Source organism: Danio rerio, chromosome 6 (genome assembly GCF_049306965.1).
Source record: "Danio rerio strain Tuebingen ecotype United States chromosome 6, GRCz12tu, whole genome shotgun sequence".
NCBI lineage: Eukaryota > Metazoa > Chordata > Actinopteri > Cypriniformes > Danionidae > Danio > Danio rerio.
In genome coordinates, this window is record NC_133181.1 from 19,649,184 (window position 1) to 19,665,413 (window position 16,230).

Sequence of the window (16,230 nt, forward strand, 5' to 3'; positions counted from 1 at the left end):
AGACATACTGTGAAAATTTTCTTGCTCTGTTAAACATCACTTTGGAAATGTTTAAAAAAATAAATAAATCAAAGGGGGGCTAATAATTCTGACTTCAACTGTATACATTTCCTGTAAAAGACTCTTAATCCATTAATCCAACACTGACTTACCTACAAATGGTCTTGTGATGTTAGCTGAGACTGAGAGGCTAACATTATTACTCAACATAGTATGACCCAACAATCTTGTCATCATAGTGGAGCAAAGGTGAAAAAATAAGTTTTGCAATAAAACTCCAAGGCAATGAAGAGACCAGACAGACGGATCTGCTGTAAATACGGAACAACACCAGAACAAAAAACGGGACCAAAGACATTTCTTTAAGGTATTGTGGATATATAATTATTGTGAACTACTAGACATACATTCATTTTATATTGTAAAGTTCTTAATTAAGATATTTTATGTTTATAGTGTAATGTTTTAACAGAGATATTGTAATTTTTTTTATTCTAATGTTCTTAACAGATTTAATCAACAATATTTCACTTTTTGTTCCCAGTATACTTCTTTTATATTAAGAAATATTTTGGTTGTTATTTTTGATGGTGTTATGTTAATGTGTAAACTGTTTTCAATATGAATACATTTGCTATATAAATGAAACAAAATATAAATGATAACTATTAAAGAATAATTTCCTGTATTTTTTAAAGGTTGCGTCAGACCTATTCATTGTTCATTCAAATGGAAAATGCCAAGAAATCTGTTGATGTGCTCTCAACATCCCTGTCAAAGTAAGCATTATTATTGTTTCTTTTATAAAAAATTTGTTGTTTATGATTAGATTAAACCTTTTCATATATGTACATTTAAAACTGGGAACTGGGATTTCAAGCCATTTTGCGTGTACAGTATGTGCGTTGTGTGTCACCATCCACAGATGCATATCAGCCTGTGGTTCTGTGACGCATCAAATATTACCACGCTGGACTCAGCACTCCAGACCCTTCCGTGTCATCAACTCTGATCGCTCCATAAAAAAAGGCATCATGGCAGATGACCTAGAAGACCTGCACCACAAGGTGAAGACTGTAATTTAAGGACAAAGAATAAAGAGAGTGTGAATAATTTTTTTCTTTTGTATTTCTATATACAGTGAAATACTAAGAAAGAACCCGGCAAACATGTTTTTGTTTTTGAAAGATGTCTAATAGATGTCTAAACACAGTCATCTTGACTACAACAAGGCTAAATTTGGGCTGTCAGTGAACATATAATGGACATCTAAGAATAGACTAAAACTAGACTAGTCATTGAAAAAACAGAACGGAATGACTACACATATTAGTTTTAGGCTATTCTTAGATGTCTATTAAACATTCACTGACAGCCTAAGTTTTAGCCAAGCTGTCTACGTTTAGATTTTTATTAAACACAAAATAGTTTGCTGGGAAGTCTAATGGGTCACACTTTATTTTGATGGTTTGTTTGATGAATATATTTTACATTGCTTATACAAGTCAACTAATTCTCATTAGATTATACAGTTAGGATGGGGTCAGAGTTGGGTTAGGTTTAGTGTAAGTTGACATGTACCTGCTAAGTTTCTTATAGTCAGTTAAATGTCTAATAAATAAGCAGTATTAACAGATATTAAGCAGACAGTCTAATACTTAAATGGACCATCAAAATAAAGTGTTACCGTCTCATGTTAGGAGAGTAGAGTTAGTGAAGAGAATTTTCAAAAAATATGGGTTTTTAAAATAATTTAAGATATACACTAGAGATGAGAATGAATTTCACTTTCCGTTTATTTCCTGCTTTATCAGGGGTCGGAACAGAGGTATGAACCATCAGTTATTCTGGTATATGTTTTACATAGCAGATGTCCTTCTAGCTGCAACACCCACACACTCTCTTCATCTTCATTATTCAATTTTGAAGTAATTTCAGTTGTACCATGCTAGTAGTACAGTATTTAACCAATGTACTTATTCATTCATTATTCATTCATAAGACTCAAACCAACGACCTTCTTGCTGTGAGGCAACAGCACTACCTAGTGCCCCACCGCATCGCCACCAAGGCGCTTAATTTTGTTAAAATCATAGTGATCAAAATGACAGAATAATGCTGATTTTAGCACGAAGAACGATGATAACTGACATGTCTAAAGTTTAAAGCAATCTAAATTTAGTTGGAGGTGTAAGTTCTTGCTTAATGTTTTTTTAGCACATCTGCTGCCACAGGATATCCCTAGTTTGTCACACTGCTATTTTGTGGTCTTGCTCCTCAGTAAATGTTTGTCTAGTCTTTTGATTCTTTTTGTTGATGAGAGCTTTGGTCACTTCATAGTGGACTTATAGTCCAAATGATCTTAAACATAGAAGAACACAGAATGCCAAAATACAGATGTTGTTTTTATATTGAATGAATGATGAGTAATTTCAGCTGTAACCAGTTGCCCAATAAGATTATCCAACACAATCTCACGGCAATTTCGTAACTTTTTCATTTAGTAGCTAATTCGTATGAATTCGTACGATCTAATTCGTACAATTTAGTACGATTTGCTTATCCCCCAATGACGGTTGGGGTGAGGGGTGGGGTCAGGTGCCACGCCTCCTTTTTAAAATCGTACCATTTCATACGACTGAACTCGTACGAATTCGTACGAATTAGCCACTAAACTGGCAAAACGTAAAATACTTACGTTTTCTCGTGAGATCAGGCTGGATTATCTGCATTATCCTGTTGTTTTGTTCTTTTATCATTCCTGGATAACCAGCCTTTTGGGGAAACTAAATGAGTTCTGGCAGTAACTGTTATGGCAGAAAGGGTCATCCTTTTTAGCCTACTTCTGAACAAGCCATAGTCATTTAGAATGGCTCATTATTTTGCAATGTCGCTGAAAACTGAAAAGCGAGGCTGTTGGTTTAATAGTTTGTCAGAAATAATTGTAAACTGCTCTTTTCTGTTATGAAAATTCAACTTGCATATTTTCCTGCCTAGGTGATGGATGTATTCCACATACACTGTATCAGTGCTTTGGTGTTGGATGAGGATGGAACTGGAATAGATACGCAGGACTTTTTTCAAACCTTAAAAGACAACACTGTCCTCATGGTGCTGGGGAAAGGACAGAAATGGGCCCCACAAACGGTCAGTTTTTAATCTGAGAATCTTTGTAATTCTGTAAAGATAGTGATAGTGATTTTTTATTTGAAAGTACTGCAACTCAACTTTATTATTAGATCAAATACTTTCAGGTGGTTTAGATGTTAACATATCTTGCAAAGATGCAATTTTATAAGTAGTTAGTAGGTTTTATTACAGTATGTACATAAATGAACCAATGTAAACATTCTCAGACGCATTGGGAGCCCTGTTTTGATTTTAATATTAATTTCAAAACAGTCAAGTGCATACAGTACATTTCTTTTGCTTGTCAACATGTCAAAACATGCACTTTAGAACTAAGACCAAGCAAAAGAGTTTCTTGAAAACATTCCTAGTCTATTTCCTTCAACACATAGCAGTGTTGTGAAGAACATATTTCTGGGTGAAAGTGACAAAAACAAAGAGAACGCTTTTAAACTCAAGTCATCTCACCCATATCGCACACCATGTTTACTCTTGCTCACAAACTACAAAACCCTCGATTCTCTTTGTTAGGACTACAAACCCTTAAAGGGAAAGTTCAACCAAGAATGAAAATTCTATAATCATTTACTCTCTCTTTTCTTGTTTCAAACCTTTGTGAGTTTCTTTTTTAACACTATTAGTTATTTAGAAAAATGTTGAAAACCCCCCTAATTATTAACTTACATATTATTTGTTTTTTGTTTTTTTTTCAAAGTCAATGGTTAAAGGTTTTCTGCTTTCTTCAAAATATCTTCTTTTGTGTTCAACAGAAAAAAGGTTTGGAACAAATTGAGAGTGAGTAAATAGTGAGTACATTTTAATTTTGGGGTGAACTATCCCTTTAAAGTAGTCAATAGAGAAAAAAAAAACATTTAGGTTGACACTTCCAGCACTTCACAACTGCAGTAAACCAGTCATTATACTGTACATCAGAAGACACACACACACACACACACGCACGCACGCACGCACGCACTCACACACACACACACACATCCACACACACACACACACACACACACACACACACACACACACACACACACACACACACACACACACACACACACACACACACACACACAACATCAGCAAGTAGTAGCCGTGTCTTGCATATCATTTACATTATCCACTTTGGCAACTCTACTTTTTAACACACTTGCACACATTTGAAATCTCGTTAAAAATGTTGTTTTACATATCAGAGCACAGACATACTATCTAGACTTACTGCTTCTTCTTTGGTCTTAGTCCCATATGGTTGCGGGGTCAGCTCTTTGGAACAAGCCATTTTAGACTTGTCCATATGATAACAATTTTTTTACACATTCCGACCTGTCACCCTCATACACTCATACATACAGACAATTTAGCCTACCCAATTCACCTGCAGCATGTCTTTGGACTGTGGGGGAAACCGGAGCACCCGGAGGAAACCTACGCTAACGCAGGGAGAACATGCAAACTCCTCACAGAAATGCCAACTGAGCTGAGGTTCCAACCAGCGACCCAGCGACCTTCTTGCTATGAGGCGACAGCACTACTACTGCGCCACTGCTTCGCCCACTGTCTAGACTTAGGAATTTTACTTTTTTATGTTGAATTTCACCCAACCTCACTATAAAACACAGATTGTGTAACTCATTCTTTTAAGAACCTCTGTGCATATGGAATTAATGACGATACTATAGGACACAGGTGTCAAATCTATTTCCTGGAGGAGCGCAGCTCTGCACAGTTTACTGTAGCTACCTTAATTAAACACACCTGATAAAAGTACTGTAGTTAAGTCCTTTAGGCTTGATTCAAACCTACAGGTAAAGCTGCAGTCGCACTAGAGTTTGAGCATGTGAAATTCTGTCGTAGGACGCTGCGAAATGGGGCAGGATGCAGCTGGAAGGGCATCCACTGCGTAGAATGAATAAAGTTGATAAATAAAGGGACTAAGCTGAAGAAAAATGAATGAATAAAAGAATGAATGAACGAGTTGATTAGACATTAAAAAAAGTGAGCAGTTGCATGTTTTGATCTCCGATCTATGTGGAGAAAAGTCCAGTGTGACCGTGGCTTTAGTGTGTTGAAGCTGGGTTGGAACTAAACTATGCAGAGCTGCGGCCCCCAGGAACTGGATTTGACACCTGTGCTATAAGAGGTCAATACACATAAATGATACCATGTATTTTGTTTTTTCAGAAACACCTTCCAGGTCAGAAGAAAGTAGAGAGGGTAAGTGTCAACATATGGCTGGAAAGAGCACCTCATCCATCTTTGAAGTCATGGTTCATTGTTAATTTCTCTTCCAAGGAATAAAAAACACACATATAAGCATAGTTCAGCTTTTTACCTCATTTCAATACGAATAATTTTTTACTAGTATTAATATAACTTAGGCAACAAAGTGGCTCAGTGGTTAGCACTTTCACCTCACAGCAAGAAGGTTGTGTCAGTTGGCATTTCTGTGTGGAGTTTGCATGTTCTCCCCACGTTTGCATGGGTTTTCTCTGGGTGTTCCGGTTTTCCCCACAGTCCCAAGACATGCGCTATAGGTGAATCAGTTAAGCTGACTTGGCCTTAGAGTGTGTGAATGTGAGTGTATATGCGTTTCCCAGTGATGGGTTGCAGCTGGAAGGGCATCCACTGCGTAAAATGAATAAAGTTGATGAATAAAGGGACTAAGCTGAAGGAAAATGAATGAATAAAAGAATGAATGAATGAATGAATGAATGAATGAATGAATGAATGAATGATTGAATGAATGAATGAATATATTTTTCACAATTTAGAAACATTCATGTATAGACTAAGATTAGAAGTTAAAAGCATAGACAGTTTCATTGTAAAGTGCTTTAAAAAGAATAAAAATAAATAAGTAAATGGTTAAATAAATGAATGATCAGGAGGAATAGAACACAGCTTCCTCATATGATACCAATCTCACAGTGAAACATTCAGTGTTACATTATTTTCCTGGCTGCTAAAAAAAGAGCATATTAGAAAATCTGCAGTTCAACATAAAGTCAAACTAATAAATACAAATTGATAGATCAAACACAATGTCAAACTGACAAATAATTTTTTGTAGCAACCTTATCATTTAAAAGGACTGGTTTCACTAATTGTAATAAAGTGGAAGGATGCTTTGAATCATTGAGAAAACAGCAGATAAGCTTTGTTCCAAAATTAAATGTAGTCTGCCTTATAGGAAATCTGGTTACAGTTGCCATAAATTCAGAATTTACAGTACTTACTATGTTGCATACATAGTACACACATATTGTCAACATAAATATTGTTGATGTAAACAATGCATCTGTGGAAGTTAGTAAACTGAAAATAAATATTTGGTTAATAATGCTAAAATAAAATTGCTTCCACTCTGAAATGGCATTTCTACTCTGTCATTATCAGTTTGATTATCAGTTTTTATCCACTCCTCTCCATTCATACTTTGCTTTGAGTAAAAGATGGCAATGAGGAAAACTAAAATCCCACACTCTTTTCAGTATTTTGATTTAGTTATAAAGTTTGTATTAAAGCGCTATTCACACATAGTTAAATCAACACAGTATCTCAAATAATCAATGTGTAATGCTCTACATAAATTATACGTGACCTTTGCTTAATCATCTGCAACCACTGCATGCTCTTCTTAATCAGATAAAAGAGAGGAATCCATGTGCTATCTGGGGCAATAACTTACTCATTATATCTCAGATAAAAAAATTTAAAAAACAGAGCGGGTATAAAAAGTTCAGAAAATAATCTGAGGGAATTGCACTTGCAGTGAACATTTTGCTAGCCAACAAATAAAAAGGCAACACAAATATTTTGTTGCTGAATAATGTTTGTAGATATTGTCTATACACATGTATACCTTATTACAAACATTACCCATCTTGACTCTATCTGTCCATCTCAATAAATAGTTTCACTCAAATAACTAAGAGTTAAGACCATTGCAGTGCATGCAGAAATTGCTTACTCAACAAAAGATACATTCATTGGTTCTTATCTGATAAAAGCTGGTCAGCGACATATGGTGTGTCTTCATGCTGTTTTTTGGGGGGAAAGTGTGTCTCACAATACTAGACCAACTACAAGTTTGAGTTCTGAAAGAAACATTTTATTTATCAGAGTGAACTGTAATTACAACTTTAGGTTTAACTTTAACCATGCTTCAAGAGTTCACACTTAGCTGATGATTGAAAATAAAGAGTGTTTGGAATACTGTCCTAGGAGAGAGTTCTGAGCTCAGAATATCCTCGGGCTCGGGGCTCCTTTCTGTTTGAAGGGCGAGAGAGGAGATTGAGCTTAGTCGTGTACGTGCAAGGAATAGCTAAGAGATATAGCTGGCTAAGAGTTTGTCTTATGATGCCACTTTGGATTAGTTAGTTTACTTATATGGTATGTATTTGAACGGTGGAAAGAAACCAGGGAATCTGGAGAAAAACATGGGGAGCATGGGGAGAACATGCAAACTCCGCACAGGGCCCGGTGAGGGCTTGAACCAGTGGCTTTATTGCTGTGAGGCATTAGTGCTAACCACTGTCCCGCCCTACAAGGAAAAGGGGGAGGAGTAGGGGTGGAAGGGCGGGTTCTTCAAGACAAAGATGACTGAAGTGATAAACTCTGGTTATTTATAATGAATTAGTATTTATCTGATTGGCGTAATGTGTGAAGCTGATTCGGTACCAGCCATGATCAATCATAAGCACGTGATCCTCTCGAAATTTGTTTATAAATAAACCACCTTTGTTTTATCCACAGGTGTTGACATTTTGTAAACACCATAAAGTAGATAGCTGTAACGAGGAGACTGACACGGAGGGATCCATTATGCAGTATTTATTAATCAAGCTCTCACTCAAACACACAATATGCACCAAGGTGCAAACACACATCCACAGTAGTATTAAAGGTTTCAAGGCTGGCGGCAAACAGACACAGAGTGATTTACCAGGCATGGGTCAAGGGCAGGCTGCGAGAATCAGAGTCCGTGTATCAGGCTTGGGTCGAGGGCAGGCAGCGAGTATCAGAGTACGTATATCAGGCTTGGGTCGTGGGCAGGCAGCGAGTATCAGAGTCCGTGTATCAGGCTTGGGTCGTGGGCAGGCAGAAGGCGAAGCAGAGTCAGAAACGGGCTGGAGTTGTACACAAGAGATCAGGCAGGGAATAACGCTCAGTAATGCTGGCCGGGGCTATACAAGACTTCGCACTCACTGAGTGTTTGAGTGCGGCTTATGAGATAGGAGGTACATGGGTCGTTAACAAGATTCAGATCAGGTGTGTGCACAATCAGCGTAAGTGGATGATGTAATGCTAGAAGTCCGGAGATGGCGGCCTCTGCTGGCCAGCGAGGGGAATGACTGGGACCGAGTCGTTGACAATAGCAGTGTGTTTGATTGTTTGTCTGTATTTTTTATATATGTAGTTTTTTTATCTTTAACAAATTTCTCTTTTATTATTCCAAAGAAACGCATGACCAAGAAAGACCCTGATTGCAACTGGACACAGCCAAGGAAAGATGTTGCCAAACTGACCTTTGATCTTTACAAAAAACATCCACAGGATTTTATTGGCTGCCTAAATGTGCAGGCAACCTTGTATGGAATGTACTCTGTGTCATATGTATTGCACTGCTACAAGGCAAAACGAATGCTAAGGTAAGTTTGTATGTGCATGCATGCTCTGTAAATTAAGTTTCTTTTAAAGAAGAATTAGTTTTAGTTCATTTACATTAATATATTATAATAAAGAAATATCGGTTTATTTGTCACTGAACGTTTGTTCTCTGTAATAAAAGGGAAGCACTAAGATGGACTCTCTTCACTATGCAGACCACTGGTCATGTTTTAGTGGGTACTTCATGCTATATTCAACATCTTATTGACGAGGAGGAGAAAACAGAGACAGAGATGATAACACCTGCATACGTCATCAAGCAATTAAAACATTAAAAGATGGTGACCTCTTCAACTCCTTTGGCTAACTAACAACAAATTGCATAACTTGAATCTTTATACCCTGCTTCTTTGTTTTTTCTATGAGCATATTTGTGAATTATTTACTTTTGTGTAAACATTATAATATGAACAGTTACCATGTGTATTTAAAATGAGCTCAGATCACAAAATGATAAACAAAGCTCTTACAATATGTATTTATTTTTGTTATCTTTTCTTTTAAAAAGAACTACTGTAACAATATGCATTAACTACATTAATTGCATAAACAAAAGATTAGTCATGTTTATAACATTTGGGCAAGTAAACTGTAAGTGAGTTCTATATGCATGTCCAGATAAGTTGCTTAATTAAAACATCAGTAATGTAGAAAAAATAGGGAAGCATTGAAACTTGGTTAGAATGTTTCAGTGTAAATGACTTTAATAATGATAATGCTTTGACAGGAACAAGGTGACCATTGCAGATATGTAACATACTAAGGAAAAAAGATATGAAAGAGATATGTTTAGCTTTGCTAAATGTTTATGCTGTATTTATTACTGCCTTTGACTGAACACTTTATTGACTTTTCTAATAGCTGTTGCTGTTTAATAAATATTTTGGTTCAATAAATAAGATTATGTCTAATAAGTGTTTAGTCAATGTATTTGAGTAATTGTGTGTGTGTACCTGTGTGTACATGTGTAAGTGTGTGAGAGAGAACAACCAAGAATGCATGATTTGTTTGGTGTCATGGCTTTGTAAAAAATGCCTTTATAATGGGAGTCAACGGGGCAAAAACAGCCACGAACATAATGAAATAGTAGTCAATACACAGGGGTAAAGCTGTACACCAATATCTTGAAAAATATTTTGTAAAGTATAATGTACTGTTACCATGGCAAAAATAAAATAAATCAGTCATTAGAAATTGGTTATTTAAAGTAATATGCTTAGAAATGTGTTTTAAAACAAATGTATTACCAAAATGTATTAAAAATATATATTTTTTAAATATTTAAAAATTAGGGTCAGTTATTTTGACCTAATTCAGATATGGCTACTTAGATTGCGCAAATGAATGAACGTGATGAAGTGTTCCAGTTTATAGCATGAGAGGAAATTAAATAGGCTAATTATGATTGCCTAATCAATTTGTTCACTAAAAATATTTTTTCAAAATGTTGTGGATAGACTGAAAATCACGATCTAAAGACATAGCTCTGACAAATGAAATGCTACTATGGCTTTAACATATAGGTGGGCATAGATTAATTTTTTTAATTTAGATTAATCTCAGAATTTATCTAGATTAATTTGAATTCTGCTGAGGGCATTCAGAATATGTGTGCTACCCAAATAATAAGTATTTGAGAACGTGTTTCTCAAGCCAGTTTGCACATTAGACCAGGGGCTCATCTCCTGCTTCCAAAATGCATCACAAACTGCTTGAGAAACTGTTCTATTATGATAATTGGTGATAAAAATAAATGATGTTCAATAAGATTTACTTGTGTTTACTAACTGTTTATTCAGTTAAACGTGAATTTGAAACTGTAAGTCTACATAAGCTTGAAGCTGCGATTTTTGATCACCTTAATCCATCTAAAGTCATAACAGAACTAAACAGAAATGAAATTAAGATGTAGAGTATGCATATATTAGAGGCATTATTGAAGTAAACACCACAATCAAACTATTATGTTTGTCATGTAGGACTTCTACGTTCACACTGCAGGCAAATGTGGCCCGAATCAGATTTTTTTCCCCTCATGTGACTCAGGTGATGACAGTGTGAACAGCCCAAACCGCATGGAATCTGATCTTTTCAGGTCAGATCTGAGTCTTGTGTTAAAGCAGAACGGCAACGCCGATAACGGCCCACCACTACTTTTAATATTATTTTATTAGAAGCATAAAATATATATGAATAATATACCTCAAAAAGCTCACTAAAATTATAATAAAAATTATTTCACCATGGCATGTTTGCTTGGACACAAACAAATCAATTGACACTTTATCAGATATGTATGAAGGCATTTAATGAAACAGTTCTACTAAGCATTGTTGTTACAATTAAAAGCAATCTAACCTTTGCAGATATTTGGAAAATACTAAGCATTCACTAACTACACATCAATTTTCCCCTGGCTCAGAAGATGATTTCCTGTTTCGAAACCATAGGACATATCAATGATCATTGATAGCAGTAGGCTATACAAATTATATCACTCAAAACAATGCTTTTATTTTGTGTGCTCAAAATATAAACAAAATAATGATGGTATTTTAAAATAGAGAAATAGGCCTACACTGTGGATATTAGCTTACATGATGCCACAAAAGAAAAAACATATAGCTATAATCGATTTTTTTTTTTAAAAAAGGTGAGATTATATTTTGTTCTAGAACAATTAAATCTGTAGTTTTTGGGTTAGGAATAGGGCTACAGCTAGGGTTAGGGCTAGGGCTAAGGCTAGGGTAAAGGCTAGCGCTACAGTAGGTGTCACTGGTTCGGTCCCAGCATATCCCCTCACCAATCAGCAGAGGCCCTCATTTCCTGAATATTAGCCACATGTCTGACTCTGATAGCGCTGCACCTGATGTCTATTAGCAGGGTGCTTAAATACCAGCTCAGTGCAAGGACTCAGTGCCAAGTCTTGTTTTGCTACCAACCATTTCTGAGCATTCCTACTATTTCTGACTGCCTTTCTGTTGCCGATTGCCTTCCTGCCCGTTTTTTGATTGTTTGCTGCCTGCCCTATAACGCCTGTATTATCATTCCTGACTGTAGGCTGCCTGCCCTGACCAAAGCCTCCACTACCGTTTCTGAATTATTGCTGCTTGTCCTTGGTTTTTCTGCTCTCTGTGTTTCCATAACTGTGTTTTTAATAAAGCTTGCAAATGGATCCACATCCCTCTGATTCATCATTACACTAGGGCAAAGGTTTGGGTTAGGACTAGGGCTAGAGTTAGGGTTAGGGGTTAAGGATAGGTTAGGGGAAATTCTATATGAGATCCGCCAAGAAGAACCCCACATAGTTTAATTACTCTCCATGTCTCAAATGGCCAGCACATCTCTTATCCTTATCGGCAGGAGGACAACCTGGGTAAAAAATAGAAATTCACACTGCTGCTAATAAAATGCCACAAATAATGTTTATTTTACAAATGCATTACACATCATGATCCTGTTTATTTGTTAATTCATCATGACATGATCATTCCTAAGTTTTATTCTCTCTGAGATGATTCAATCTTTACCTGTCTTCTTTCAATAAAAGCTGCATTGTTGTTCTTTAAAGTAATAAATGTATCAGTCTGATGTGAATTTTTTTTTTCTAGTATATATTACCTTGAAAAATTAATTTTTTTCTTATCAGAAAAAAATGTGCTAGTTAGTATATAAGACTTTTATTTCTCTTTCTCAAATGAGAACTCCAAAGGCTTATAATAATATATAATATAAAATAGAGTTACAATATGTTTTTTAATGAGCAAAAGTGTTTTTATTTTATTTGTTTGTCCCATTGGGTTATATTATTTATGTGGTTAAACAATTTACTATCCTATAGAAATTGGGTTTTTGAAGGGGTGGCTATACAAAGGTTTTTATCCAAAATATTGTGATCAGTGTTAAGTCAGAGTTAGGGTTCTTATAATCTCCCAGAGAGATTGGTTTATAGGGGTGAAGGAGAAATTGGTTACGATTTGGGTTGGGTTTAGCGCTAGGATTACAGTTAGGGTTAGAGTACGGTTTAGGGTTAGGATTACGATTAGAATTAGGAATAGGGTTAGGGCAAGGGTTAGTTGTAGAGGTAAGAGTAGGGCTAGGGTTTAGGTAAGACTTAGAGTCACGACTAGGGTTAAGGTTAACATTAAGACTTGGGTAGAGGTTAGGGTTAAGGTTAGGGCTAGGTCTAGGATTAGGGTAAGGATAGACCTCTGTCAGAGACCACGTCCGTTGGGAGGCCATAAATGCAAAATGATTAATGACCGCAACCGCTGTTTCTCTGGCTGAGGGTAATTTGAGCAGAGGAACAAAATGAGTAGCCTTCGAAAACCAGTCCACAATGGTCAAAATACCTGTGTTGCCATTAGAGTATAGAGGCCTGTAATAAAATCTAGCGATGTGTGGGACCAGAGTCTCAAAGGTACTGAGAGTGGATGAAGAAACCCATGAGGAGGGAAATTGGAAGTTTTAGAAACTGCAAAACAGAATCAAGACAAAGAAGCCAAGACAAAATCACGTACATCACAAGCCATAGCTGGCCACCAGAATATTGTTTAATAACAAATGATTTGCAACTAACCCCTGGATGACAAGATACTTTAATGTCAGACCGAAACTCCTCTGGTACTCCTTTAGCACAACAAGTTCGAGTGACGATTCGTGCTCAGAAAAATAATGTGTCGGACTTGATGTTTTAGACCTGGATCGATAGGAGATGGTAAAATTAAACCTTTCAAAAAATAAAGACCACCTAGCCTCCCTAGAGTTAATCTTTTGGGGGGATTCTTGTGATCGGTCCAAACAGTAAAAGGGACCCCCGACCCTTCTAACCAATGATGCCACTCCTCTAAAGTAAGCTTGATGGCCAACAACTCTCTATTACTAATGTCGGAATTTTGTTTGGCTGTGGATAAACAATAAGAATAAAACATGCTAGAGTGAATCTTGCCATCCGAGAAGGAGCGTTGGGACAGCATAGCACTGACCCCCACCTCTAATGCATCGACCTCCACCACAAACTGCCGTGAAGAATCAGGGGCTACAAGAATAACACAGAACAAGAAACAGCGGAACAAGCAGACATAAGACAAGACTCGTGACAACTGTCACTCCACGAAAATATTGAATTATGACCCAGATTTATATGGGGCTTGTGTAACATCAACTAGAGATGCCCGAGGACCACAGGAGTGATAGTCTATGTTAAAAAAAATTATAGATTCAGAATGGAAGTTATAATTCTTATGGGTCCTGTGGAGTGTGTGATAGTAGGAAGAACGAGACCACTAAGGGCATGTACAGCAATAGGTTGGGACAGACGAAACATCCCGAATTGTCGTGTGTGAAGCTCCCTGAGTTGTAACCTGGTGTCCACTCTGATGGACAGATCAATGAGGCCATCTAACGTCTTCAGAAATTCCAGAGTGTAAATTTCATCTTAAATATAATCCGTGAAATAATAAATATAAAAAATATAATGCGTGAAAAAAAACATGTCACTTTGAGCCTCAGCATTCCATTTACTCTCAGCCACTAGAGTACGGAACTTAATAGAGAAACCAGCAAGGCTCTGGTTATTTTGCCAAAGTTCGGCGAGCATCCGAGCCGTCTCTCTGCTTGAAACCGCCCAATTAAAAACTCATTTAATCTCCTTCAAAAAGGCTTGAAAAGAAGCACAGCGAGGGGGGTTTTGCTCCCAATCTGTGGTACACCAAAGTGCCGCTTTTTCTCAAAGCAAGTTTATCACAAAAGCCACCTTACTCTCCTCAGTGGGAAATGACAAAAGTTGCAATGTCATATAAAGTGAGCATTTTGTTAGACAATGATTGGCACAAATGTGGCTCACCAGAATAAAAAAAATTAGTGGTGTAAGACAAGGTTTAATGGTGCGAGAACTTTGATCTAGCACAGGACTTACGAGTAGAGTGGTGAAAGGAGCTTACATGACAACTTCGGAGCCCAGTCTCTGTACCTGGGTGGTGGGTTCTGAAACTTGCTTGACCAGGGCTTGAATGGCCTGACAGGTGACCATCATCTCCTTATCTTGCTGGTCTAGTTGAGCTGAACTGTGAAAGAGAAAGTCTCAGATCTCAGAAACACTAGCTGGGTCCATAATGGTCAGTTCATTCTAAATATTAATTCCTGGCTGTGTTTTCTTTTACAATACATCTTTAAAGTACAAAACACAACATCTTGTTACAGCTGGCTCTTAAGCTTTAACAAAAAGGAGGAATAGATGCAACCATTACTGGCAAAATAACATTTATTTTAACATAATAATAAGAGTGACTCGGTGGCGCAGTAGGTAGTGCTGTCACCTAACAGCAAGAAGCTCGTTGGTTCAACCCTCGGCTGAGTCAGTTGGCGTTTCTGTGTGGAGGTATTTGCAGTCCCACTCACTTCACTGTCCGTACATGACATATTAATTAATCTCCGCCAAGGAAATCTCACCATCCATGAGTATCCGTTGCAGTTTAGATAACTCGCTGACAGCAGTGGGTGGAATCAAGTAGCCCTCCGAGCGGCTTATTGAAACGGACTAAAACCTCACATTTGTAAACAATTGGTTATTTACGATGATAATGCTAACTTAGAAACCTTCATCAAAAAAACTATAAGCGTATCCTAACATTTATCTACCTGTTCTTCTTCCTCCTTTGATAACCCAATATCACCTCCCAGAGTTCCAGCGCTGGAAACCAAGGAGCCAATGATAACTGGCGCATACCATTTGGAATGGCAAATCTGTCACCAGCTCTGCCTGTACTGTGGAGAATCCACTTTCCTCATCTCTGCCTGCCCTGTTCGTCAGCCTCGCCTAATGGTGAGTAAGGTCATTCCATCTGTCTCTCATATACCACATATCCAAGCAGAATTAATTGTGAACTCCCGTACTCACCCCATACATGTACTGGTGGATTTGGGAGCGGCTGGAAACTTCGTCTCTTCCAACTTCATCTCCTAACTTTGTATTCCCTCTGTTCGGAATGATATTCAGTACCAAATCACCACCATAAAGAGATCACCATTAGGCGACGGCAAAATATCCTGACGTACGAAAGAAACATGATTCTTCTTTCTTCTCTTAACCATCAAGAGAAACTTACTTTACTCATCCTTTCTCATGCCAACATTGATGTCATCCTGGGCAGACCATGGCTTAAACAGCATCAACCCTATAACAACTGGGATACAGGCGAGATCCGCGGATAGAGTACAGCTTGTATTAAACAAGGTCATACCACTCCCACTGCTGTTCACTCCAAGAATAACACTCCATTATCCATCCAAGCCACCTCTGTTGAAACCTCTTACTCTTTATTGACCTGTAGCATCGACCTGCTGCCAAATGCTAAGTTACCACATGGAAAAATATCTTTCCCGTCCTGAGCATGAGGCGATGAATTTGTACATAGACAC

At 37.3% G+C, this 16,230-nt stretch overlaps 1 protein-coding gene across 1 annotated transcript; it reads left to right on the plus strand.

The window, feature by feature from the left end:
- Positions 1–300: 300 nt before the first annotated feature.
- Positions 301–9,720, plus strand: cidec (cell death inducing DFFA like effector c). The gene is given in 7 exon segments (NM_001045047.1): positions 301–367; positions 699–779; positions 926–1,067; positions 2,998–3,147; positions 5,323–5,355; positions 8,602–8,792; positions 8,933–9,720. Coding segments are annotated over 6 exon segments (720 nt in total). The 5' UTR covers positions 301–367; positions 699–729; the 3' UTR covers positions 9,087–9,720.
- The last annotated feature ends 6,510 nt before the right edge of the window (positions 9,721–16,230 follow it).